At 41.9% G+C, this 24837-nt stretch overlaps 1 protein-coding gene across 4 annotated transcripts in view; it reads right to left on the reverse strand.

Annotated features, from left to right (window-relative positions):
• Nucleotides 1-19563: 19563 nt before the first annotated feature.
• ebf2 (EBF transcription factor 2) overlaps nt 19564-24837 on the reverse strand; it is a 28522-nt gene continuing 23248 nt past the window's right edge. For 2 of the 4 annotated variants that reach the window (XM_085425552.1, XM_085425553.1), the window contains exons 9-16: nt 24051-24181; nt 22934-23060; nt 22749-22837; nt 22565-22630; nt 21847-22021; nt 21573-21755; nt 21290-21460; nt 19564-21115 (exon numbers count right to left, since the gene is read on the reverse strand). In XM_085425552.1, the coding sequence (XP_085281678.1) occupies nt 21084-21115; nt 21290-21460; nt 21573-21755; nt 21847-22021; nt 22565-22630; nt 22749-22837; nt 22934-23060; nt 24051-24181 (974 nt within the window). In that variant the 3' untranslated portion in view covers nt 19564-21083. Of the gene's footprint in view, nt 21461-21572; nt 21756-21846; nt 22022-22564; nt 22631-22748; nt 22838-22933; nt 23061-24050; nt 24182-24837 lie in introns of all 4 variants that reach the window. The other 2 variants (XM_085425549.1, XM_085425550.1) reach the window with 1 other exon arrangement.

Here is a 24837-nt window from a genome sequence, read left to right on the forward strand (position 1 = left end):
CACTGCCGCTGTGTGCTCCTCTATGGCCCTGCAAAGTGTGCGAGCGTGCTCACCCTCTGCCTCCTCCTCCTCTTCAGCAGTGCAGTCACACACACACAAACACACCGGCAGTCCTCATCCGTCTGCTGTGGGATGCTACTGCAGCGCAGCTCTCTTTCGCTCTCCCTCCCTCTCTCTCTCTCCCTCCTGCTTTGATGCTTGCACTCTCCTGCTCTCTCACTTCTTCCGTTCAATTCCTCTGCTCTCCTCCTTTCTGGTCTCCATTCGTTTCTGTGGAGAAGAAAAGGATAACAGCAAACAAACAGCTTTTCCTTCTTTTTCAGTTGTTTTCCTTCCCTACATCTCTCTTCTGTTCACTGCTTTAATGCATTGTGAAACTGCTTCGACCCACCCACCCTGACACACACACACACACTAACATGTGCGCGTCAACAAAGATTAAAAAGGGATGAACTGACAGTCAGTTAAGAAATAGCTTGAGCTGCTTTAAATCAAAGTCAGCTCTTCCTCCTCACATTGCATTGATTTCGTTTCCTTTTCCAGCATTTAATTTCTCAGTATCTCCTGGTCCTGCTGCGTATCCATCTGTGTAGGATCACCAGGTTGCACAGCGAACCCGTCGTCCCCACAGCCAATCACACCATCACTCATAAACATACACACAGTCCACGAAACCAGAGAAAAGAAAAAACAAAAAAACTAAAACATGCATGAGGGAAAAGCTGCCTCTTACTTGTTTACCTCTCTCTCCCTTTCTCTCTCTCCCTCTCTCTCTCTCTCTCTCTCTCTCTCTCTCTGCTCCCTCCTCCCTCTCCACTGTTCAGGCGCTGCAGCAGACAGAATTGGTACCCAAGCAAGGATGTTGGTGCAGTATGCTTTTGTATATAAGAATGATGCTGGGAGCATTAAATGTCTAAATTCCCCATTATTGCTTGACTGGCTATTGTGAGTTCCTGATTCCCTCTCCTTGAATCTCCTCTCACAGTTTTGCATACAATAAAAGACAAAGGGCACTATATTTACTGTAGTAAAAACAGCTTCTCATGTACACTGTGAGAGCGAGCATGGAGCTGGCACCTGTTTACTGATATTGCTCTCTCCCTCTTCCTCTCTTGGTTTCTCCTCTCCCTCTCTCTCTCTCTCCCCCTCATCTTTCCTCCACCCCACAAAACTGCTGACGCAGGCAGAAACGATCATTTAACATCTCTCTTTGCCCAGCTTGCTATACATCACACATACAGTTCACACTGATATTGTAGACACACAAACACAGCACACACATGCCACCACATGTGCTTCAGTGCCCCCCCCCCCACACACACACACACACACACAGGAGAGGGACAGCTGGTGAATGGTGTTTTTTTTGTTTTTTTGCAGCCAGCTCTTAATTTTTGGCTTATTTTATTATCCGTCATTAGTTATTTCAAAACAAGTCATTACAAAACACATAAAACAGCCAAGATATCATTGCACACTTCTTTAATCATATTTCCTATTTTTACATTTCTTATCAGCTTCTTATTTAAGGAGTGACTTGTATACACTGATTATCTTTGAAAATAACACCAATTTGTGAGGCATTTTGGCTGCCCCCAGTCCACATCTCTGCACTTGCTAAGATTTATCCATAACTATGTTTTTCTCTGCTCTCCAGCCATGGCTTTCCCTGATCTGATAGCAGCTTGCTCTCTCTCCACACTGCAGCATGCTAATGAATAGGAGTGGTGATATTCTCCTCTGTCTGCAATGCTACTAAACAAATCACTTGCTCGTGTGCCCTAGCTATGAAACAAACACAAACACAGACAGGCTGACAGCTTTGTGACAAGAGATCCATCACAATACTGAACCCCTGGGGAATGTGTCTGAATGAGTCACCAGCAGGACTGACTGCCCTGATAATAAGGAGGGGTTTTTTTTTTGCTTGGGCAGCCAGACTGGTATTGTTAACCACTTGTCGAGTGAATGGATGGGCAGTTTTACATTGGACTTCAACACACCTACTGTGACCAGTTATAGTTGTATTACCATTCAATGCAGTGCCTAGTCAAAACCTGTGTACAAGAGGGCATCCCATACCCATGAAATATGGAAAATCTTCCTGATTAACAAACAGTGTTTCATATTAGACAAAAGGTTCTGACAGAGTGCAGTTTCACAGGACACATGTAACTGCTTTATGCTTAAATCAGTAGAAACCGACAGCAAACAGATCAATCTAAATACACACGGCCTGCTTTAGAAAGTAATATAGGTACTTATGGTTATAAGATAATCAACCAATCACGGCAGGTTTATGATCTGAGGTTGCTTCAGCTAGTCAAAGGTACAGCAACGTTATGTGCCAAAAAATGGGGTCACCTGACTACCTGACTAATCAGAATGATCACGTTTTGTTCCCTGATTGCATGGGCATGTTCAAAGATGATGATGTCAGAATTCACTTGACTCAAATTGTGAAAGAGCGGTGCAGGGAGTGTAAGACATCGTTTATCAACAGTCTCCAGACCTTAAACCCACTGAGAGTCTTTGGAAGAGTTCACGCAGTGGTCCAACTCTACATCATCAACACAAGATCTTGGTGACAAATTAATGCAACTCTGGATGGAAATAAATGCAGTGACATAGAATAAGCTCACTGAAACAATGCCAAAGTGAATGCTTGCTGTCATCAAAGCTAAAGGCGACCCAGTGAAATATGAGAGTGTGAGACTTTTTTTTTTTGGCTGGGAATTGCATTTTTCAACACAAATGATTTTTTTGGTTTCAGCTGTATACAAACACACTTTCGAGTTGACAAATATGATGAATATGGGTATAAGGTGCAGACTTTAAGGATTCTATGAAAAATATTACAATAATCACTAATTAATCGTAACCATTTATCCACATTTTCCTATTTTTGGATAATTGCACAATTCTTTCGAAAGCTGTTTCATGGCCAAATGGGAGCAGTTTCTTAAATATTTCTTCATAAATTTAGAAAGGTCTGTAGTTGTTTCAAAGTGTGGCATTTCCATTTGGAAGCTGTTGAACCCACAAATATGCAGCAAAAGAGCTCAAACAGGAGATTTCTTGGCCACACAAACACAAAGAAAACTGTCAGATAGGTGGGGCATTATGAGGGGCTGCATCAACAGTTCTGTACATTTTGGCGGAAGATTGAAGGAACCTCTTCACAACATCTATCCAAACGGTTGAACCTGTACTGGAATGTTAGGTAGAGAAAAATAAAGAAAAGGCTTGGATCTCTTTATTATTTGAACTACTAATACTACATCACCTTTAGGAGGCAGTGTGATGTATGGGTATGTATTGTTTCCAATGGCGCTGGGTCACTGGTGTTTATTGATTATGTGACACAAGACAAAAGCAGTCAGATGGATTGTGAAATGTACATTCCTCGGATTCAGCCATATGCAGTAAAGTAATTGCATGGCACCTCACAGTGCAGATGGACAACGGCCTGAAGCATACTGCGACAGCACGCTGTGAGTTTTAAAGGTAAAGAAGTGAATTATTAACAATGCTCGGGGTCTATTAGCTGGTATGACCCTACTTGTTTCACTTCGTGCATCAAAAACTCAATACAGAAACACCAAAAAAAACAAATAACTGAAGACAGGCAGGATTCTTAAGGGTTAAATCTACAACTTTAAATAAACACTGTTATATAGTGTCCAGTTAGATTTTTAAAAAAAATAGGGAACTGTGTAGAAAAATTTACTATAATTCCTGATTAGTTATGCAGTATTTGTCATGGTCCTCGAGTCCTCCTATGCATCTCCGCCATTTCTCTCTTTACCCTTTGTTTTCCTTGTCTCTCTCTCTGTATTTGTGATTTCTGCTCTGTGTGTAGGTGCGTTGACCTACTTTACAGGGGTGGGATCCTCTTCTGGACGCGCCTGTGCATCCCTATGATGCAGTGCTTCTGGCTCCAAAGGACCTGCCCCGGAAGAGCCTGGGACCCCAAACTTGGATTGACCATGGAGAATAACCGATGCAGCTCTGTTGTACCGATCTCTCCTTGCTAGAATGCCTGAGATGCAGGTGAGTGCCCCTAGTGACCCATTTAATTAACATGCATCTTTGTCGGCCAAAAAAGAGCCCCCGGCAGTGACAGTATGGATACTGGTGGGCAAAACTGAAAATAATTCATCCCTACTTGATTTGCTTGTCTTTGCTAAGCTCTCCTTCCAGTCTCTTTCACGCCCCCTGCAGGCTCTTATTAACTCCATGCTTGAGCAAAGCTTCCAGGATGGGGCTCTGGCTGCAGAACTCAGCCTCCCCCTTAAGCATTACCTGAACCTCTTCATGTTTCCTCCCTTGATGGCACCTGTCGCCCAGATATCAGTCATCGCATACTCCCTGTAAATCATCTTGTCTGGTAACCATAACGAACACATTCAGCTATACATTTCTGAAGCACCTAATAATCCACTCATCCTTGGACACCCATGGCTCAGCAAACATAACCCCCAAATTGACTGCGAAAATAATGCCATCATGGGATAGTGTCTGTCTTGTCACCAGTTTTGTTTCAAGTCTGCTTTTCCTTCTACGGCCCCGCCAGAAAACTACCCGAGCCGCCTGACCTTTCTGTGGTGCCTTTGCTTACCATATCTTGCAAAGGTATTCCGCAAAGACCATCTCTTCACCTCATCAGTTGTACAACTACGCCATAGATTTTTTTCCCAGGAACACCACTTCTAACAAGTAGGTTAGTCTTTTCAAACCTGAAGCTTCCAAACCTGAAGCTATCCATCACTAGCTCACTGGCATTATCCGTCCATCATCCTCTCTTCTTGGGGCAGGGCCTTCCTTTGAAGTAAAGGACAAAACTCTATGTACATTGATTTTTGAGGACTTGATGACATCACTGCTAAAAAATAAATGCCCTTTGCCATTTCTCAACTCTCCCTTTGTGTTATTACAGGGAGCTACTGTGTTCAACAAGTTGGATCTTCAGAATGTCTATCATCTGGTACGGATCCAAGAAGGCGATGAGTGGAAAATTCGGTCTAACACCCACTTAGGGCATTCCTGTATAGTTGGTTAACTTACCTGGCAGAGTGAGTCCCTGTTCCAGAACACCCAGCAGGATGAACCCTGGCAGCGGTCCTGCTAACTAGCTGCTCATTCCTTTGGCTGAAAAGTTGTTAGCTCTCCTGTTAGACTCTTTCAACCACTACCCACACCTGGATGTCTCTGGCCTCATGGCTCCCTGATCTTCATCATTGGCCTTCCACCAGCTGCAGGTAACACAGTCATTTTAAACACTGTAGAACGATTCTCTAAAGCAGCACACTTCATTACCCTTCCCAAGCTTCTGTTTGGAGACAGCCCAACTCATCACAGACCACATGTTTCGGCTTCATGGGATCCTGGTGATAGTTTCTGATCGGGGTCCATAGTTTACTTCTCACATGTGGAAGGAGTTCTGCTGTTCGCTCGGAGCCTGTCACTGTCATGGTCCTCCTGGACGAACCTGCAGATTGTCTGGCAATCAGCTGTCTGCCATTTAAGCTGGGGTCTGACCTTCAGCCTTTATCTGAGCGTTATCTAACTGCGGTAGTCTTCACCTCACCTCTCCATAAGTCTGTTTCAGTTTGGTCACTGAAGATTTCTGTGTTTCTTCCTGTGACTAGGACGGCCCAGCAGATTTCTGAGTATTTGTTGCTTGGTGGCGTTAGGACAGGGGTGGGCAATCTCAGTCCACGAGGGCCGGTGTCCCTGCAGGTTTTAGATCTCACCTTGGGTCAACACACCTGAATCACATGATTAGTTCGTTACCAGGCCTCTGGAGAACTTCAGGACATGTTGAGGAGCTAATTTAGCAATTTAAATCAGCTGTGTTGGTTCGAGGACACATCTAAAGGAACCTTTAGAAGGAACCTTTAGAACAGAATCTCCTAACGGTTAGGAGATTCTGTTCGGGAGACTCAGAGGATCGGGGAATGGGATTCATAGAACCTTCCTTCTACGGCAAGTCATATTTTATGATCTTTGCCACATAGCCATGGAATTTTGACATGCTCGAACCATTTTTCCTGAGTGTATATAGAAGGCAGGAAAAGGTGGTTAAAATAACTGAGGAACATGGGAATTTGACACCAAGCAACTGTTTCACAAAAACAATCAAACTTTAGTATACCAGCTGTAATGCCATGCTCTACAAACATGATGGACCACTTCCAAACGTGCACGAATGTAAGTCATATTTTTTCGTTAATATGCTCTGTATTAATATGCCTGAAGAGTGTAAAAACACAAGAATAAGGCTTTTTTTTGAAAAGGCATTTTTTGTGCTTCTGAGTGCACCCAGTGAATAAGGACTGCCCCCGGGGGTGGTCCTGCCTAAGACACAAAGGGACAGGTTGTGTGGACCTAGGGATAGAAAGAAACACACAGCTACTGCCCAAGCTCCCTTCAGTGTGACGGCCAGCACCCGCCAGCACATTACCCGCTCCACTGCTCCTCTAAAAACAGTGTACGGGACCCGGCAGAGGCACATACACACAAACTCACTACAGTGAAAAGAGACAGAAGAGAAAGCCTATTCAACACATGGAAGCATACTGTATATAACCTTGCTATGCAACGCAGGAAGTCAGTCAAGTATTTTGGACATGTGACATTTCTGAACTTAAAACTTGACCCCTAATTATTTGCTGGAAGCAGGTGAAACTATATGGCAGGTCAAAAGGTACAATTAAAAAGTGAGAAGACAGTCCTCAGACTGAGCTTTCTTCCCACTCATGCTTCAGAGACAGCGCTACACTAATTTCTACAGTCATGCTACAGGTGAAACTCTTGGGACAAAATTCTAATTTCCTGCTCTAATTTAGTCTCTCTCAACTGGGACAAGTCACAGAGCCGTTTTTCAAACAAAGGCTTCATCAGATCAAACATGGCAGCAATGACAGGGAAGCTAATAATGTTGTTTATTGCTTTGCATCAGTCATATTCAGGGTCATTGATAGCAACAGCAGCTCATGTACAGATACAGCTAACTGTGCTGCTGGTTTTCAATATGCTGCTCGTGTTGAATCCACCTCAACAGTTCTAATACGGAGAGTCTCCAGTGTGTTTGCTGGCAGCGGTCCACAGCCTACAGTGAGAAACAGTATTCTGCGAGCCTGTGCCATCCTCTGCACCATCGACTGTGGAGTTATTTTAGCAGCAGCGTTAGTCACTTTCAGCCAAAATAAGATGAGGAGATGAACCAAACAGCTGCTGTGCTTGTGCTAAAACAATATGGGTGAATACTGAGGACCATTTTGTGATTTCAAGCAGATCAAAGGATCATAATGCTGTCCTTTTAGCCATGTGAAACAGCTTACGGCTGGTAGTGAATTGAAAAGGCAACATATATAGAAGTTAAACAGCACCCTCTATTGATGAGTAAGTAGCACTGCAGTAGACAAAGATGTAAGACCCTGTTACAAACCTGCTGTGCATTTTTTTTATCATGAGGGGGATTTTAAAACAACATACTTTAATATAATAATATTGAAAAGAATGAATTTGACTGAAATTTTAAAGAAACAACAGTGGAACCACTGCTGAGGCAGAGATATCAAGTATGGCAGAAATGGGAGTAATCCATAAAACTACACCACGGCTCATAGTGCCCCCCGTAGGAGACTTTTACAATAGTGTGAGGAAGCTCAACACTGCACTGCAGTACACAGACAAGTCAGAGCCACAACATGGGACTGCACGGGTCAGCACTGCACTGATGGGAGAAGACATCTTTCAGATATAATCACAAGACCAAATGAGCAGGTTGAATTCTATCTAAATGTAATAACAATGATAAAAAATGCTTTACAGTTTGAATAAAAGGAACACATTAAAGCAAAGCCAGTTTATTTATATAGCACCTTTCAAACACTTGCTTTACAAGATAAAATTAAAACCAAAAATAAATGAGGTAATAAAGGCAGAAATAATACGAGTAGTAGTAACAGCAACAACAATAAAAAGAACAAAAATAAAAATATTATTATATTTCCCGGTACAGCTATCTGTTTAGTTTAAACCACTTGTGAATCAAGCTGTTTTTAGCTTCTTTTTTAAAAAAGTAGTTGAGTTGTTGTAGAGGTGGTTCCAGCTGTGGGCAGCATAGCAGCTAAATGCCTTATTACCCTGTTTAGTTTCAGATCTGTGCACTACTACATGACCTTAACGTCCTACTGGGTCTGTATCCATTAAACATCCCAAATATATTTTTAGAACTCAGGTCATGTAACGATGCATAAACCGTCACTAATACTTTAAATTCAGCTCAGCATTTTACTTGGAGCTGAGAACTGGAGTGATATTTTCTCTCTCCTCCTTGTTTTTGTTCTAGCTTTAAAGATAAGTACACGCCTTCCAGCATACAGACACATAAGCAACAGTCACACACTCATTCCAACATATACACTTCCATGCATGCAGATAGATCCAAACTAGAATATTGGTTAACATCACGCTGACAATTTCACTGAAGTAACACTTTCAACTGATTTCAAATGCATGAGCACACGTTGCTTTTGACTGGTAAATATTCTCTACAATATAAAACATTTTTCTTTTTTCGTCTGTTTGTGTGAATGTGAGTAATGAAAATGAAAGGAAGCCAAAGTGCATTCTTATGGGAGTCTTCTTCCTCTTAAGTATTCTCCTTTTTATCTCAATAACCTTTAAATAGCAACTTATTAACTTTTATTTCAGTTGCTCTTTTGACTAGTAATCATTTGGGTTTCAGTGGAGAGGCATTCATCAACGGGCACATCTCGATGTTTTTGTGAGTTTCAAATAACTGAAAACATGAAGAAAACCTTTCATCTGCCTCACTCGGTTATTAAATGTTTTCCTTTCTTTATTGAAGTTGCTTTGTTGTCATTTCCATCATATTCTCCTGAAATGCAGCACATAACGAAGAACACCTTGTCCCTCTAACTGTATGAGTAAAACAAAATTCAGGTATTGCTGTTTAAACACTGAAGTTCTGCGTGTCTTTATAAGCAAGTCTACATTTTCAAGTGAGGTGAGCAGGGTTACAACATACAATAAATCAAGTGATGTGCGACACCAGCACAGCCTAAGGTGTCAAAGAAAGACTGAAATGAATCAGAAAATTTGTTCATTGAACTGATATACACTCATGCTGTTAGGTACACCTTATCAACTGCTTGTAAGAGCAAATATCTAATCAGCCAATCACAAGACAGTAGCTCAATACATGTCGGCATGTAGACACAGTCAAGACGAGCTGCTGAAGGTCAAATGGGGAAGAAAGGTGGTTTAAGAGATTCTCCAATACAACAATCTTGGCTCATTCTCAGTAAAAACAAATATCCTGTGAGTGGCAGATCTTTGAGTAAAAATGGCTTGTTGATGCTAGAGGTCAGAGGAGAAATTGCTTTGAGCTGATAGAAAGGAAACAGTAACAGTATCAGAACATCTCTGAGATCACAACACATTAAACATTGAAGCAGATGGACTACAGCAGCAGAAGACCACACCAGGTGTAACTCCTGTCAGCTAAGACCAGGAAACTGAGGCTACAGTTCACTAAAGCTCACTAAAACTGGACCACAGAAGACTGAAAAAATGTCGCCTGGTCTGATGGGTAACACTAGAGTCTTAGATTCAATAGAGAGAAGTCGCTTGCTTTGTGCACACTGCTGAAAAAAAGACATCTAGCTAAGTTCATATCTGCTCTGTTTCATCAAAATCCCAGTTTCAATAGCTGGGCCCACATCCTCATTTTAGGTTTGACAGCGTTTCAGAAGGTAAAAGTGAACGCTTTGACATGAATTGAGCTGTGGTTTGGGGAAGGGGAAGGGATTGGCAATGGCTCCCGAGCCTGGCAGATCCCCATGTACTAAATACAAATGAAGAAGTTAAAGAATTGAGAACAAGGAGGGAGGGATGGAGGGTGGGGCACGTAAACGAGAATGACCAGCTTGCAGAACTGGAGGAACCTATATAGATGACAACCGGAAGGAGCGTGTTTGGAGGCGTGGTCCTGCTCCTGAAATTCCGATACATAATCTCCAAATTGCTGAGGAACAGAAACAAGTGAGTCTGGGAACACTCAACATGAGGAATCCAAGTCAGTTGCACTCATTCTGACAACATCTCCTCATCTGATTGCAAATAAACACCCCTAAAAGCAACTATCACAACTGCAACAGCCTTTTTTTTTTTCAGTATGAAACTTAATAAATTGTGCTGATAAATTGCATTTGTGTGATTCATTTGAATGTCCTTCTCTTGAAAGGGAAGTCCTGCAAATACATATAAGGTAAGGCCAGTATAGTGTGGCGAAGTAAGATGTGTGATTTGTAGTCCATCTTCTGCACGTTGTAGTTTCAGCACCCCAAACACCTGGTGTCACATTGTTAAGGACACTAATGTAAAGTTGTCCTTTTCTAATTCTTTATCAGTTTTCTTATAGGCCTTTCCTTGACCTCAATGACCTTTTTATTGAGGTCAAGGAATCTAATTTTTTAGATTTATTTCGTCCACATAATCCAAATACCTTAATCCTAAATGGATCCCAAGCAACTGCTAATGACATTAATGTTTAGAGTGTTTTGCTTGTCCCCAGCAGTTGTTATGGCTGGTGGAGCATGAAGAGAAGTTTAATCCAGTTAATTCAGAAATCTGAAACTTTGCTTTGAAAAATCTCTCTCTCACACACACAAACACACACAATGTGTCTCTCCTTTTCTCTCCTCTCTACTGGATCTGTACCAGCAGAAACAGCACTGATTTGGAGAGCCATATGGCAGGCAACAAAGCGAGGGTAGGCTTCATGTCCACACTGTGCTGTTGCTCGGGCATCCTGCCACCTCATCTAAAGGGCTCATCGGACTTGGCTCAGCATTTGAGGGAAGTATGCAGACCAGGGATCAGTGTAAATACGCCACGAGTGACACTGACATAGCAGTGTCACCAGCTCGGTGGTGAGAACAGCAGTTCAGAGCAGTCGTAGAGTTTCACACTGGGAAGTGAATATCACAGTCTCACCGAATGGGAATACACAGCTTGTGCTGACTGAGAACCACCACTGTTGTGTGCTGTGAGCTCAGCAGCGTGCAGGCAACACAATACTGTGCTGTTCCCAGCTGTTTGGCCTCGTCTGGTGATTAAAACAATTACATTATGTTCGCTAGCATTTTATTATGCAGGGGGGAAATTTAGAATTGTATTGCGAAAAATAGCTTACAGAGACTTTCTTAGTTTTTGTGGGTTATTTTAGTGAAGGTCTGACTGAACAAACAACAGCAGCTGTGGGAAAAGTGGTACAACAGAAGAAGAGTGACACTGTTTTGTCTTCCATGGTATATTTAATAAGGGATTCAAGTCTAATAACAAACTTTTCCAATAAACTTTTTGTCAAAGTTACTCTCTGACTGTTCTGTATTCAGCGCCCTGAAATGCAACAATCAGCAACAGGGGGCGCTCGTGCACAGGAAAGCGCACTATATCAATACACATGGTCCATGTGGATAAATTCAGAAGATTTTTTTTTAATACTTGTTTTAAAAGACACTTAAAATAGTCTTTTTTGTCTCTATTTTGTTTGGTGTTTGTTTGGCAGACACTTGAGCTTCTGAGCAGACGTTAAAGGCTGCAGGAACTTCTGCAGGAACTTCTTTCCTTCTAGTTTCCAGCAAAAAGACGTTTTTTAGCACAACCATGCTCTGTTTCTTCCTTACACGCAAAAACCAATCCACGGGCCTCTGTAGTGCACTATGCACCAACCACAGGAGCTGGTAGCTTTGGGATTTCTGCCCCTGTTTTCACTGTTTTGTAGCATTTTCAGAGTCTTCCTCTATCGTCATTATGTTTATGTACAGAGACATCCACTTTCACATCATTTAACAAGCTAGTGCAGTGATTAATGTGACTTCCCTGGCACTGCCTGACACAGAATTTGAGGAAAAGACTTCAGAAGAACACTGAACAAACAAACTTTCTTAGGAATTAGGCTCTCTGTCTTTAAAACATCAGAAGAACAGCTCTACAGAAAGACTAAAGAATTGTACCACTGTGTATTTTTCAAAAGACTGATTGGAGCATTTTTCACATAGGTCTTGTCTACTGAATAAACACTGGGAACATAAAAGACAGTTGGCAGGCTTGTGTGATACTTTAAATCACAGTTACAACTGCTGAATGGCTTACTTCTGCCATCTAGTGGCAGATGAGCAGTATATATAACAAAGCTATGGTTAAGATTGTTGAGTGATGCTGTCTGAACTTCTGACTGAAACACCAATGTTATGATCAGGGGCAGGCTATCAGCTGTGTAATCGAACAAAAGACTTCTGCTAGTATTAGGATCTACAATTTATGTAACGCAACACCAATTCCAAAAAAGTTTGCACAGGGTCATGTTTACCACTCTGCCTTTAACAAGTCTGTAAACATCTGGGAATTGCAGAGACCAGCTGCTGGACTGTTGTGAGAGGAATGTTGTCCCATTCTTGTCTGATATGGATTCTAACTTCTCAACAGTCTTTTGTCAGCTTTGCTGTATTTTTCATTTCATGATCGATCAGATTGAACCTGTTGGCAGGCAGATCAGTTCAGCACTCTTGTCTAAATCCCTGCTGTTGTAATTGATGCAGTATGCAATTTCGCATTGCTTTGCTGAAATATACAAGTTCTTCCCTCAAAAACACATCTGAATGGGAGTATATGTTGTTGTAAAAACGATGTACCTTTCAGGATTTTGAGATGTGCTACCTGTCAATTGCATAGGTATTAATGCACCCCCATGTGATCAGACATGCAGGCTTTTGAACTGAGCAGTAATAACAATCCAGGTGGTCCCTCTCCTCTTTAGTTCAGAGGATGAAATTTTGATTTCTTGCCTTCAAATCTTGGCCACAAGATCAGCCACTGTTTTAGTTTCTGCTAGCATGGGGTGGCAATCAGCTTGCCCACACTATCATATCATTCACAATACCACCACCATAATTTTTTACGTGACATGAAAGTGCCAGTAAGATAATATCAATGATATAGCTACAGCACGCAATTATATTTCCTTGCCTGCACAACAACGAAACAAACCCAGACATGTTTGACAGCAAGAGCTGCATTTCAGCCTCTGACAATTTAGTAACAAGGGCACTACATCAACAAACTCAAACAAAACACAACAATTTGCAAAATACACAGGAAAATTGTTTCCATTAAAGCTAGAAAAAACTGCAAACTTACTCATTGCAGTTTGCTGCATTGAGTACAACTGGGCTAAAAAGGAGGAGATACTAGCAGCTGGTGATTGTATACCAAAAGTAAATAAATGACGCAACCAAACATTGCTGGAACACTTGCTAGCTGCACTCCATACGACATGAGGAGCAAATGGTGGATGGAAATTACTGATGTGGTTACATGGTGGTAAATGAGGGCTTTAAGCAGCTGGTTAAAAAGCCTGGTTTAAGATACATGTAGAGAATAATTTTCAGTGTTATTATGAAAAATATTGTGCAGACTTCTGAGGAGTTACAAGATTAGTTATTGTTATTTTGAGAGTTAATAAGTTCTATTTTTACTTAAAGGTTAAGAGAGAATATTTGCAACCTGATGTCACGGCAAAGCGTGTAATGCACACGCCGGTCCACTGTTTCTGCATGTGTGTCCATTTCACGCTTTGGAGAGACAAAGCATGAAGGATGGAAAACACCATTCATTTTGTTTGCACTATTAAATTTTGCTCCTTGCAAGATGAAGTAACTAAAAAAAATAGTGTTCAGAAACATCTCTGAACTATTGTGAGATATTTTTATAACTATATCGCCCACCCCTACTTTAAACCAGCTTAAGATCAATTATTTACATTTTATCTACACTAATCTTTATCATATCTGTGATAACGTCCTGTATCGTTTACTAGTGATATTGTACAAAATAAAACTAAACCACAGAAATGTTTTATAACTGCCTATGCCTGCCACTGACAGGTCCATAAGATTTTACAATATGACATATTTTTGTATTTTTGCCTGTACATCGCCACACCAGATTTTAAATCAGTTGCTCTCCAAAAACCTATGAACATAACTGTAACTTTATGTTTGTGCCCATAGATTTTTATTACAAATGTGTCATCAAAACAACATCAGCAATAAAAAAAAGAATCTAACCACAGATATTTCTAGAAGGAGAAGAAGAAATCTAGCTACAATGAATATTTCATCGGCTCATTTGATCATCAACTTGAACATATTTATTGAACTGGCTTTTCCCTCTCACTGGTTCAGTTAACAGAGTTTGACTGACCGGACTGGAGACGCTGGAGGGTAAAGAGGGAGTATTAAGAGAAGGAAGGAAATAGAACAGGAAATGCAAAGAAGGAGGAGGGCCAGAGGCTGGTGTTGCCCCAGCAGTAGAGACCGGTCCCCCGGAGTCCAATTCCCTTCCTCTTATTTTTCCACTCCTGTCATTTCTCATCTCATCGTGTACCCTATCGCTTTACCTATGTGTATTTTTGTTTTCCTTACACATGCCTTCTACACATGCCTTCTGTGGACCCACTCCATCCTCTTCACAGCTCCATCCATCTTATTGCTCACAGGTGGTGAACTAACACTATAAAAACAGTCCCTGCTTGCATGCTCTCTCTGTAGTCGGAGCTCGCTTGCCTCTTGAACTTGTTGAAATGAATCTGTTGCTGTAACAAATAGTGGACATATCCTTCTAGTTTGAGTCACATTAAAGCCAAACAAAACAACATCTGCTGGTACTATTTAAAACCCCCGACACCTCAGAATACAGGAAGAGCCTCTGTGGAACGTTAGAGAGTAATTACTGGATATCTTTTACAAGATGTAACTAGAGCCAAAATAGACAGTGCTCGTGACACCCAGCTAGTCCTCACTTTGTCCCAATCTGTTCTTTTCGATGTACAGCCCGCCTCCTCCCACCTGTCTCCCATTATTCTTTTCTAATCAGGCGTCCATGCCAATCAATTTTATCGCCATGACAACATTTTGCATGACGCCCCCTCCAAACACCGCCGCCACAGCCACCGCACACCCCTATAAACAAAAACAAAACAAAATAAATAAAAAAAAACAGAAGCTGGATTCCGACAGCTCAGGATTGATGAGGGGGAGTCCTGTCAAAGGCCAGAGATTAGATTAGGAGTGAAGGAAACACACACACACACACACACACACACACCACAGCTCAGAGGCAGCAGGTGCTTTTGGTTAAACCTTAATTACATGATCTCTGATTTCTCTAATTGATATGGTAATGACTATGTAATTAATGCAAAAGCAGAAATACCAGCAGCTCACCTAATGAATGGATTTATTTGATTAGATATCCTTCTGCATATTTATGCATGCTGGTAAACAGAGGACACCAAAATACAGAAAATGGTTATTTGGGGCGGTTGTGATAGTGTTGCTACTGATGAGAAGCCACTGCTACAACACTGATAGAATTTACACAGGTAGAAATTTGAGCACAAATGAAACTGCTAAAAAAAAGAAAAAAAAGAGTAAAACTTTAACTAAATACATTTGCTGCTTTGAACTGTAGCTCAAAGCAGCTGTAGCTGTAGACTAACTAGCACAAAGACTGTTTAAAAGAAGAGCAAAGGAGGCAAAGGAAGAGGAACTCCAGCCCTGTTCTCTCACAGGTAGGTGGTGCTATGGGGCTACCTCACACTCACAGTTTATGAGCCACAGTTTGCATAAATGAAGATGATCATGAATGGTGCTGATGAGCACTCTCCAGTCTTCAAATCACCAAATATATGTACATATTTTTTATTCAAAGTCTACACGCTGCTCCAATAAATCCCAAAGCTCACAGACTCTGATGCCTTCACCCTTTCGTAGACGTATACATACTCAACTATAACTTCACCGTGACATCTAGATGTGACCCAGCTGCATTTACTCTCTGCTTTAGCAGCAAACCTCACAGGGAGGGAGGAGACCGGATATTTGGGGAAAGATTCCAGTATGAAAAGTCACCTTCTGGGGATGAGAAATCATCTCTCCCGCTTACATCCAAACGCCCGCACTGCTCGCTGACTTTAAAATATGTCTCCATATATCTTCTCTTCATGTGAGATATCTGGGGGTCTGCTGCATGGGGTGGGAGGCAGGAAGAGGTCAAGTGAAAGCACATGTGGGCCCAGGCCAGGTCTGAAGAACGGAGACCTCGTGGTTCTCCATTTTTGTGTATAAGGTATAACCACACAACCCAGACACTCCTCTGGACGCTATTACACCTGTGTGTGTTTTTTATATTATTATACAACAATAATAATAATATTCATTCATATAGTACTGTTTGATTGCATTCATTTTTTTTCTAAGAAGTTAGAAGTACTAGAATATAAGTAAACTAAATAATCATAAAAGTGCGGTGAAACTGCTTTGGGTTTTTTCATCAAATTAGCAACTTAGATGATAAAACACTGGAACAAATGCTAAAAACTGGCGTGTTCTGCTGTTTCCTTTGGGTCTACAAACCTCAGCTTCTGTACTTGTATAAGTTTTCGGGGGACAATCTATTAAAACAACAACGACCACACAAAATAACATTTTACACTAGCTTAGCTTTGATTGCGCATGCCTCCAGTGTTGTAGCGCACGACGCGCTGGTTTTCTGAGACAGACAGGAGAGGACCTAATACCATTAATGAACGGTGGAGCGCTAGTTGGTTAACTAACTTACCTCTGAATAATGTGTTTCTTACGGGGCCACTCGGGCCACGGTTGATGGATGGCCTTACAGAAGCCGGGTCAATTAGCCAGGCTGGATTTCCCTGCATGTCGGCTGTAGACAGCACCGGGAGAGCTCCCAGCTCTGTCACACGGGCCTGGCGGTAATTAATCACCAGCGTGGGGCCTTCTCACCTCACACAGGCGCGCAAAAGCAGCCAATACATACGTTTGGTCCAAATTACATCCCCACTCTTCTAATCTGGCTAATTGTCAATAACGCACCCAGAGGAGACGAGGGATCGTTACATAAAACAGAGTCCGACCATCAAACGCGGACCATCCCCAACAACACGGAACAATGTACAGTAAGAAAAAAAGAAAGAAACCACGTTTTATTGTAGCAATAGCTGCTTTAGTTAGTTTATATTTGCTCAACAGTCTGCAGTAAAACTTCTCTGCTTTAATTACCTGAAGATACAGTCTGTGGGACAACCAGGTTGGGACACTGGTATCAAAATTCAATAACAGAACATCAAACACACCAACAACAGCGTTGTTGGTGTGTTTGATGTAAATGTTTCCATTAGTCAGGGTTTGATTAAAAGCAGCACATACAGAAGTTCTACATGGACTCAAAAGCAATGAGATGAAAATGACCGATGACCTTTAAAATGTATTCAAAACTGAATATTTTCTTAAATCAGGACCAGGAGCTCAGTGTCAGCATGACAGGAGGGACATGTAATCACTTTTGAATTGAAAATTGTCTTGGAAATGTCATTTTAGCTACAGCTCTCATCCCAAAAAGCTCTTTCTCTTTCTCTCTCCCTCACAAACACACACACAGGTAGACAGAGCACAGATTGAGAGGCAGGGACAGAGACGTCACTCTGTGTTCACAGCATAAACTCCTGTGGTCTGGACAAAAGCAGCAGGCTGGCAGATGAGGTTTGTGTCTGGGGGCAGGGGAGCAGTGTAGCACTGCTGTGCTTTGTGTGTGTCTGTGCACAGTGTGCGTGTTGTTCTTATGAATTTGTGCATGTGTGTACGTCTGAGCGTGTGTGTGTGTGTGTGTGTGCATGCATTTATGTGTGTACCTATATGTGAATGCACACGTGTGTGTATTTTGTTGGGGGGGGGGGGTTGGTCTCATGGGGCAGCTCTGTGTCGGTCCCATCTGCCACCCCACTCTACTGACACCCAAGGGAATGGCAGAAGGGGTGGGGGATTCATTTTGGAAAAAGGAATCGGGGTCCAGTGGTCTAATGGGCAACAATGCTGGTTTTACTGATGGGCCAAAGGCAAAGGACACTGACTGGGTGTGTGGAAGCCAATCTACCCATCTATTTGACAAAACAGTGGGCCACCCCTGTCAAGCGCTGCCTCAGCCTGCCTAATAAGGCACGCACACCCATGAAATTATGCCTTATATGAGAAAGGGGTGTATATTTTACACACATGCACACATAGACCTGGGGCTAATGTCAGCCCTAATGCATGGCCACGCTGTGGCCAGAGGGCTAATTGGGTATATAAACACAAACACATCCCTTGAGAGGGAAGAAGGCAAGGGTGCATTTTGTGCTCACTCTTTTGTGAGGGTGACAGTACTTTAACTAAAACAGCAGTATCTATAATAAAAGATGACGCAGTTGCCCTCTAGCAGTTATGCTCATTTGCAGCTGTGCTCTGAGTGTAATGTGGAATGACTTGGTGGCAGGTGGCATCTCATCCTGTCTTTATCCAAATTGTGATCAGGAAACAGTAAATGGTGCTGCCGCACTCGCATCAGCAGCAGCAACAACATAACAGTCTCGTGGAAGAGCAGCATATGGCTCCTGCACCACTGGACAGAAGGAGCACTCAGCAAGATGAATGCTGAGGTGCTGGCAACAAAGCTGACTTTAACTTGTCAAATTAACAGCATATCAAAGGAGAGACAGCAACAGGGAGCGATGATGAGGAAGAGGCAGCTGCAAGTGCTACTTGATGGTGACAAAGACTGCATGGTGACTTGCAGAAACATCGACTCGCTGCTGAGGTCAGTGTCAGATGTTTGAAGTCGGCGTGTCGCTCACTGTCACCGAACAGAGTTTTTGAAACGCAGTTCGACCATATGTGCTCAGTACAAACACACACGGCACATGCAGACATGCATGCGCCGGGTGCTACCCTACCCCCTCACTGCTTTGAGGGCTATGTTAATGAAACAGTTGCTGTTTCCTGGCATAACATTAATTACCCGATCAAAATAGAGTGGGTAATTAACTGCCCTTCTTTACCAGTGCTAATTACATTAACAGAGAAGGGCCATTTGAGGGAGCAAAAGAAAGGGGAGAAGGAAAGTAGAAATACAGCGGTACCACGCAGAGGCTGAAAAACAAGACAGTGAGGCAAACGCTTGTATGTATGTTTTAAGAGAGAGAAAGAGACAGAGAGGAGGAGGCCTCGTTGGAGGGAGACTCATGTGGTTCTCACTTGGGCCCCCAGAGGCTTGGTCCTCAGAGAAAAGCAGGCTTATTGGAGAGAAGAGAGATGGAGAGAGGGGGGTGTTGTTTATCTTGACATGCTCTACTCAGTCTTTAACGCTCGCATCACAATTAAGATGCTGCGGCTCATCAGCTATGTATACAAAACAGTGTAACAAGCTGCACGGGCACACAGGTGACGGGCGCAGTCAAAAATAGATTCAGCACAACCTTGAGTTGTGGAGCACTGTGGTAAAATCTTAATGTCCAGTAAACTGTCTGATAATCCAGTGTGTGTGAAAATAAATGCCAAGACAGTTTACAATTTAACGCAGGGCAAGAAACAAAGCAGCTTGTATCAACATCACACCTTTTTTTTTTTTCAGTATCCATTTTATTTGGAGCACAAAATATAATTACACCTTGAGATATACAAATCACATTTGCAACTATTTTTTGTATCATTTCAAAGAAAGATGGCTTCAAAAACATAATATTAAATTGCTAATAATTTTTAAATAAATAAAATTAACCAAACTCTAAAAACAATTTTGCAAGAGTCATCTGTTCTTTGTGTTCTTTGTTTTTCGAGTCCTGAGAATGCAGTTTGTGTCATACTGAAAAAAATGTAAGTAAGGAAGTACAAGTAAAAACAGAATGATGAGGGTCAGTGAACATCTAATACGCCCGCTTCTTTTCTTTCTTTTTGAGCATTTGTGCTTTTATTTACCGTACTGCATAGTGACTAGAGACCTGTACAGGGCTGAGACATTTAACATGGATGTGTAAAATGTAAAAGTCACAGTCGTATATATTTAAATTTGTAATGTGAAGTGAAAAAGTACCAGGGCATCGGTGTAAGAGAGCATGCATTTAAAGTGAAATTAAAAAGGGATAAGGCTAACTAACATTTCCTTTACACAAGGAGAATCACCTTCTGCAACATATATATCATTATGCAAGATCCTGCAAACTGGGGATGTTTACTTAAAAAAAACAAAAAACGAATTCATCTTCTATGCTGATCATTCATCAAATTCATTAGTAACCGCTGAGATAAATTCATGTCAGTAACAGCTGGAAAAAGTATCACTGTATAAAAACACGTTTATATTATTACCTAAACTAACAATAATAAGTTAAATTGCTTGTTTTTAAATAAATCAATATATGAATTCCTTTAGTAATAACCCTTGAGACAAAGAGCTCTCCCTTGAAAAACCGTAACGATCAGAACAAAAAATAAAGGGTTTGTTTTTCTGGAATGTAAATTGTCTTCAAAAAGTCTACTACAAAAAAACCTCTCACTAACTCACAGACGGTTTACACACATGCCGTTTAACGTGTCCATACGCAGACAGAATAGCACCCTGCTTTTTAGAGCTGCAACTTTTTATCTGAGTTGTCTGTCGTCCATCAGTGTTCAGTGCTCTCGTTGTGCGTCCTGTAAAACTCTGGCAATGGTTTTGCGCAGGTGTTGAGGAAAAAAGGTGAATACTGCATGTGATGGTTGGTCAGAAGTCAACACAGATGCTTTTGAAGCTTGAGGTGAAATTCAAAGCAGTCTTCATCTGTTTCTTTTCCGAGGCTTCATTACACACACACACGTACACAGCCGAATGTGGTCCAGTCTAGTGCTGCTTGCTAAGGATGGTCTCTGTGGTTGTGGGTGGATTATTCTCCTCCGTGTCTGCAGTGGATAGCTGGTCTTTGGACATTTTCATACCCCGTGCTGTTCATCCAGACGGATGAAAAAGGGACTAAGAAAAGGCGAGCATACGGGGTTGGGGAGGGAAGATATACAGTACATGGTCGCTAGTGATCAATTTTCCATTCTCCCTGCCCTCGTAGTGCCAAAAGAGGGGCTAAGTGAAGCAGTGGTCTGGGGTAGATTGGGGGTGCTTTGCTACATCGGGGGAACAACCAGGCCCGTCATTGCTGGAGAGAAAAAAATATACAAAATCTATGATTCGACTCAGTCAGCTCTTGCATTATTCTACATCCAGCAACTGTTTTCTGTCTTGTTCAGTCAAAGCTTTCGAGTTAGTACAAGGGGTTAGACTGCATTCATAAGTTCAGACAGGGGGGTCAGATAGTGAGTTGGATGACTACCTCTGAAGCTGTTCCCCCCTGAGGCGGGGCAGGCAGGGGAGGGAGAGCCTTGGGGCCTGAGGACGGGAGCAAAAGCACTCTTCTGTTTAGCAGCAGACGGGAAGGAGGAGAAAGGCAAGAGAGAAGATGAGGAGCTGGAGCTTCCTGGTATAGTGGGGCTAGAGGGCATTACTGTGGAACAGAGAGCAACAGTCAACTTTAAGCCTGAAAGTCATAACACATCTGCTTTGTTAAGTTCATTAATGAACACTTGAAGATATTTAGAAAGTTTTTAAGATCTTACTGTAGGGAGAGCCAGTGGGGGAGGCACTGTTAAAACCAGGAGATCCAGGAACACCTAGACTAGTCATGGGAACTGTCCCATAGCCTCCAGTCATCCCTCCACTAGTGCCATAGGTTGACTGCTGGGGAGTTGAGGCTGACGGGTAACCCCTTGGAGACAAACTGCTCGAGTTGCGAATGTAACCTGGAGGGGCCGTGGAAAAGTTGGGTTACATTTGAGCTTTATTAGCTTCAAAATCAAACGTGAGGGATGACTTAAGGCTCAGTTTGCTCACCCTGGCTGCTCTGTCCTGGCTCTCCGATGCTCACACCCAACTGAGAGGGATAGGAGCCCAGGCCCATGACGCTGCCGTGGGCTGGTGAACTGGGCAGTGCCTGCAGCTGACTGTGAGGACGGGGAACACTGTAGAGCGCCTCGGCAATGTCAGCCGCTCGTTTCAGTAGCATGTCCTACAGGAGGGCAAATAAAATAGAGAGCAATGGGTCAGGCTCACAGACATATAATGCAGTTTGGCCAACATGTTATTGCTGTTAATTAATATATCTTTAGCTTGGCAGTAAACACAATATCTAATATCTAATTAATGTCTAAAACTGTGAATGTCTCCGCTACACCCAATTAGCCCATTAGCTACAAGTTTCATACGGTGTACCAACCGTGCAGCTGACAGTTTTCTGACTCATACTGGTGCCTTCATGAGTTTTCATTTCATGTGCAAACTGAGAATCAGCAGCTGAACAGCCACTTGACATCCACAATCTAAAATTGTACTTTTTTGCAATGTTTTTTAATCTTTTAGCTTTCTGAGTGCCACACCTCTTTGGAAGATGCAGTCGTTATAATGAAATGTTGGAAACCATCAGTCATTTACATTAGAAATTCAGTCTATAAATCAATGCTAATTGTTAATATGTAAAAAATACAAAATCACAGTCACATGTGTACATTATTCTGGGCTTCAATACAATATGTAAAGAAAATTTCCACCAAACCTGATTACTGTGTGGATTTCCATACAAAGCTTCCACAAGATCTGCTGCTCTTTTCAGGAGGATCTCCTGCAAAAAACAAAAGAACAAAAACCAAATTGAATACAATAACCTCTTTATGACATGTGCACTGTGGTTTGAAAGATAATCGTAATATAGTAAGGTCATATATGTAGCTTTCACTCACCTTAGCTAGTTTCTCTGGGTCACCAGGGTGCCGAGGAATAACCTTCTGAAGACGCTGAAAGCCATAATCTATGGTTGGTTCATTAAGAGCTAAAAAAGGAAGGACAAAGTAAGTCAAAATCAGTCTCAGTTTAAAATTCTTGTGGATAACATGGACAAATAGAGCACAATGATGTGTCTACATACCTGTGTAGATAAAGCGCCCGGGTGCTCCTTTGCAGAATTGCTTAGATTTATAAGACAGTGTGACTTCCACAACCCCGGGAATGTGTCTCGGAGGTGTCTGGACACGGATAGCGTGTGGTGTGATCAGCTGGGGAACAAACACAGAAACTGTGTCACAAAATGATAAGAAATTCAACATGAGGACTCCAGCTAAACATTGGTTATTTATTTCTGCTCCTTGTAAGAAAAAAAGACTATATATAAAGATTGACAGAGACATATTATGTCAGTGAAGAAGAATTTGAATCGTTCTTCTTTGTAATGACCAGCGGGGGATGTTCAGGAGAACGATCCAGCTGAACAGAGGCCTAGGAAGCAACTTTAATTCTTCCTTCATTGATGAGGTCAATAATAAGGTTCCTTGTGCATCTGTGGTCACTATTGCTAGTTTCAGAGTATGCTTTAGGGAATGACTACTCACTTGCTTGTGATATCTGGATTTCAAAAATCAAGAGCATGGTAACAGCCAAAAAACCCAACTAAAGGCTCCAGAGCTGTAGACCCAGACCATGGTGTGTAAAAAAAATCAGTTCAAGGTTGGAAACAACCTGCATAAGCTTGTTTGAAACTACATACAAGGCCAGAAGTCCTGGTCACGAGCCATGCACATGACTTTTACTCATGGTCTGGAGCTCAAGTCAAGTGTAGCTGGACTATTTTTTAGTTCAGTTTTCAAAGTGAAACTGGCATTTGGCCAGGAAAAGACACACAAGTGGCAAATTTCAAGCCATCAAAAAGTGGACTACTATCATTAGCTTAACCTCTTAAGCCCCAACGCCCCCTGATACGGGGGCAAAAGGCAGGAGATCAGTTAGGCTTGGGGCTTAAGAGGTTAACTCTGTGACACCCTGGTGACATTTGTCATGCTATGACAGCTGCCACTGGCATTTAAAGAAATATCCTCACCACCGTGTCCTGTAAATGTTCAGGCTACTTCTACAGTGCACAGTCTAATTTTCAGTACACAATCTAATTTTGTGTAGGCTGCACCTGAGTAACTGAAATAATGTGATAAAGCATAAGTTTTCATTTTTAAATATCTACCACCATTAGTGTGATGTTATGAAGATGCTCTTACCTCGCTCCATACGAGCATGCTTCCAAACACCACTTGTAGCCCGTCAAAAAAGTTCTCCCCAATGACTATGACCATTGCACCACCGGTGGTCCAGCCCTCACTCGGACTGATGGCTTTGATACATGGGGTAGCTAAACAGAAGAGCAAAGCAAGATTCACTTCAGCGGTTTCAATACAGGATGTTCAGCAGTTGAGAAAAGAAGATGTGCAACGGAAGTGGAGATCTGATGAAGACTGTTTTAAAGATGCTCTGTAGTTCAGGATTGTGCAAAACAAGTTCTAAGATAAAGTTACAAAAGCTAAAAGCATTAGTGCCTGAATATTTCAACTTAATTTTGTTTACGATGTGATTTTTATCCACAATGAACTCGAAGAGCACATTGGAAAGATATACAGTGTAGGTCAGCAGACACAGCAGCTCAAGCAATGGACGTTAAATGAAAGAGATAAAAACAAATCTCTATTAAAAAATAAATACGTTATGAAATGTATTTATGCACAGAACCGGAGTAAATGTTCTTGGTTACCTTTGACCACTGTTCAGATAAATAAGTTGTTCTTAGTTGAGATGTGATGTTGAAGATGGAGATCCGTTTCCAGGTCTACAACTGTAAACTTTGTTCTCAGGCTTACAATAAGATGGTCTCCACTTATATACGCATTTTCACTTTGTGGTTCTACAAAGCATTTTGAAGTGTGTTTTTCCTTCACTGTTTAGAGACTAACAGCACCGTAGCTGCAACACAAGGTGCTTGCCTGCCCTGTGAAACAGACTGGGTTTTGATAG

Source organism: Rhamphochromis longiceps, linkage group LG12 (genome assembly GCF_057381845.1).
Source record: "Rhamphochromis longiceps isolate RC_006_pf linkage group LG12, R_longiceps_female_GT1.1, whole genome shotgun sequence".
In the NCBI taxonomy this organism is placed as follows: Eukaryota; Metazoa; Chordata; class Actinopteri; order Cichliformes; family Cichlidae; genus Rhamphochromis; species Rhamphochromis longiceps.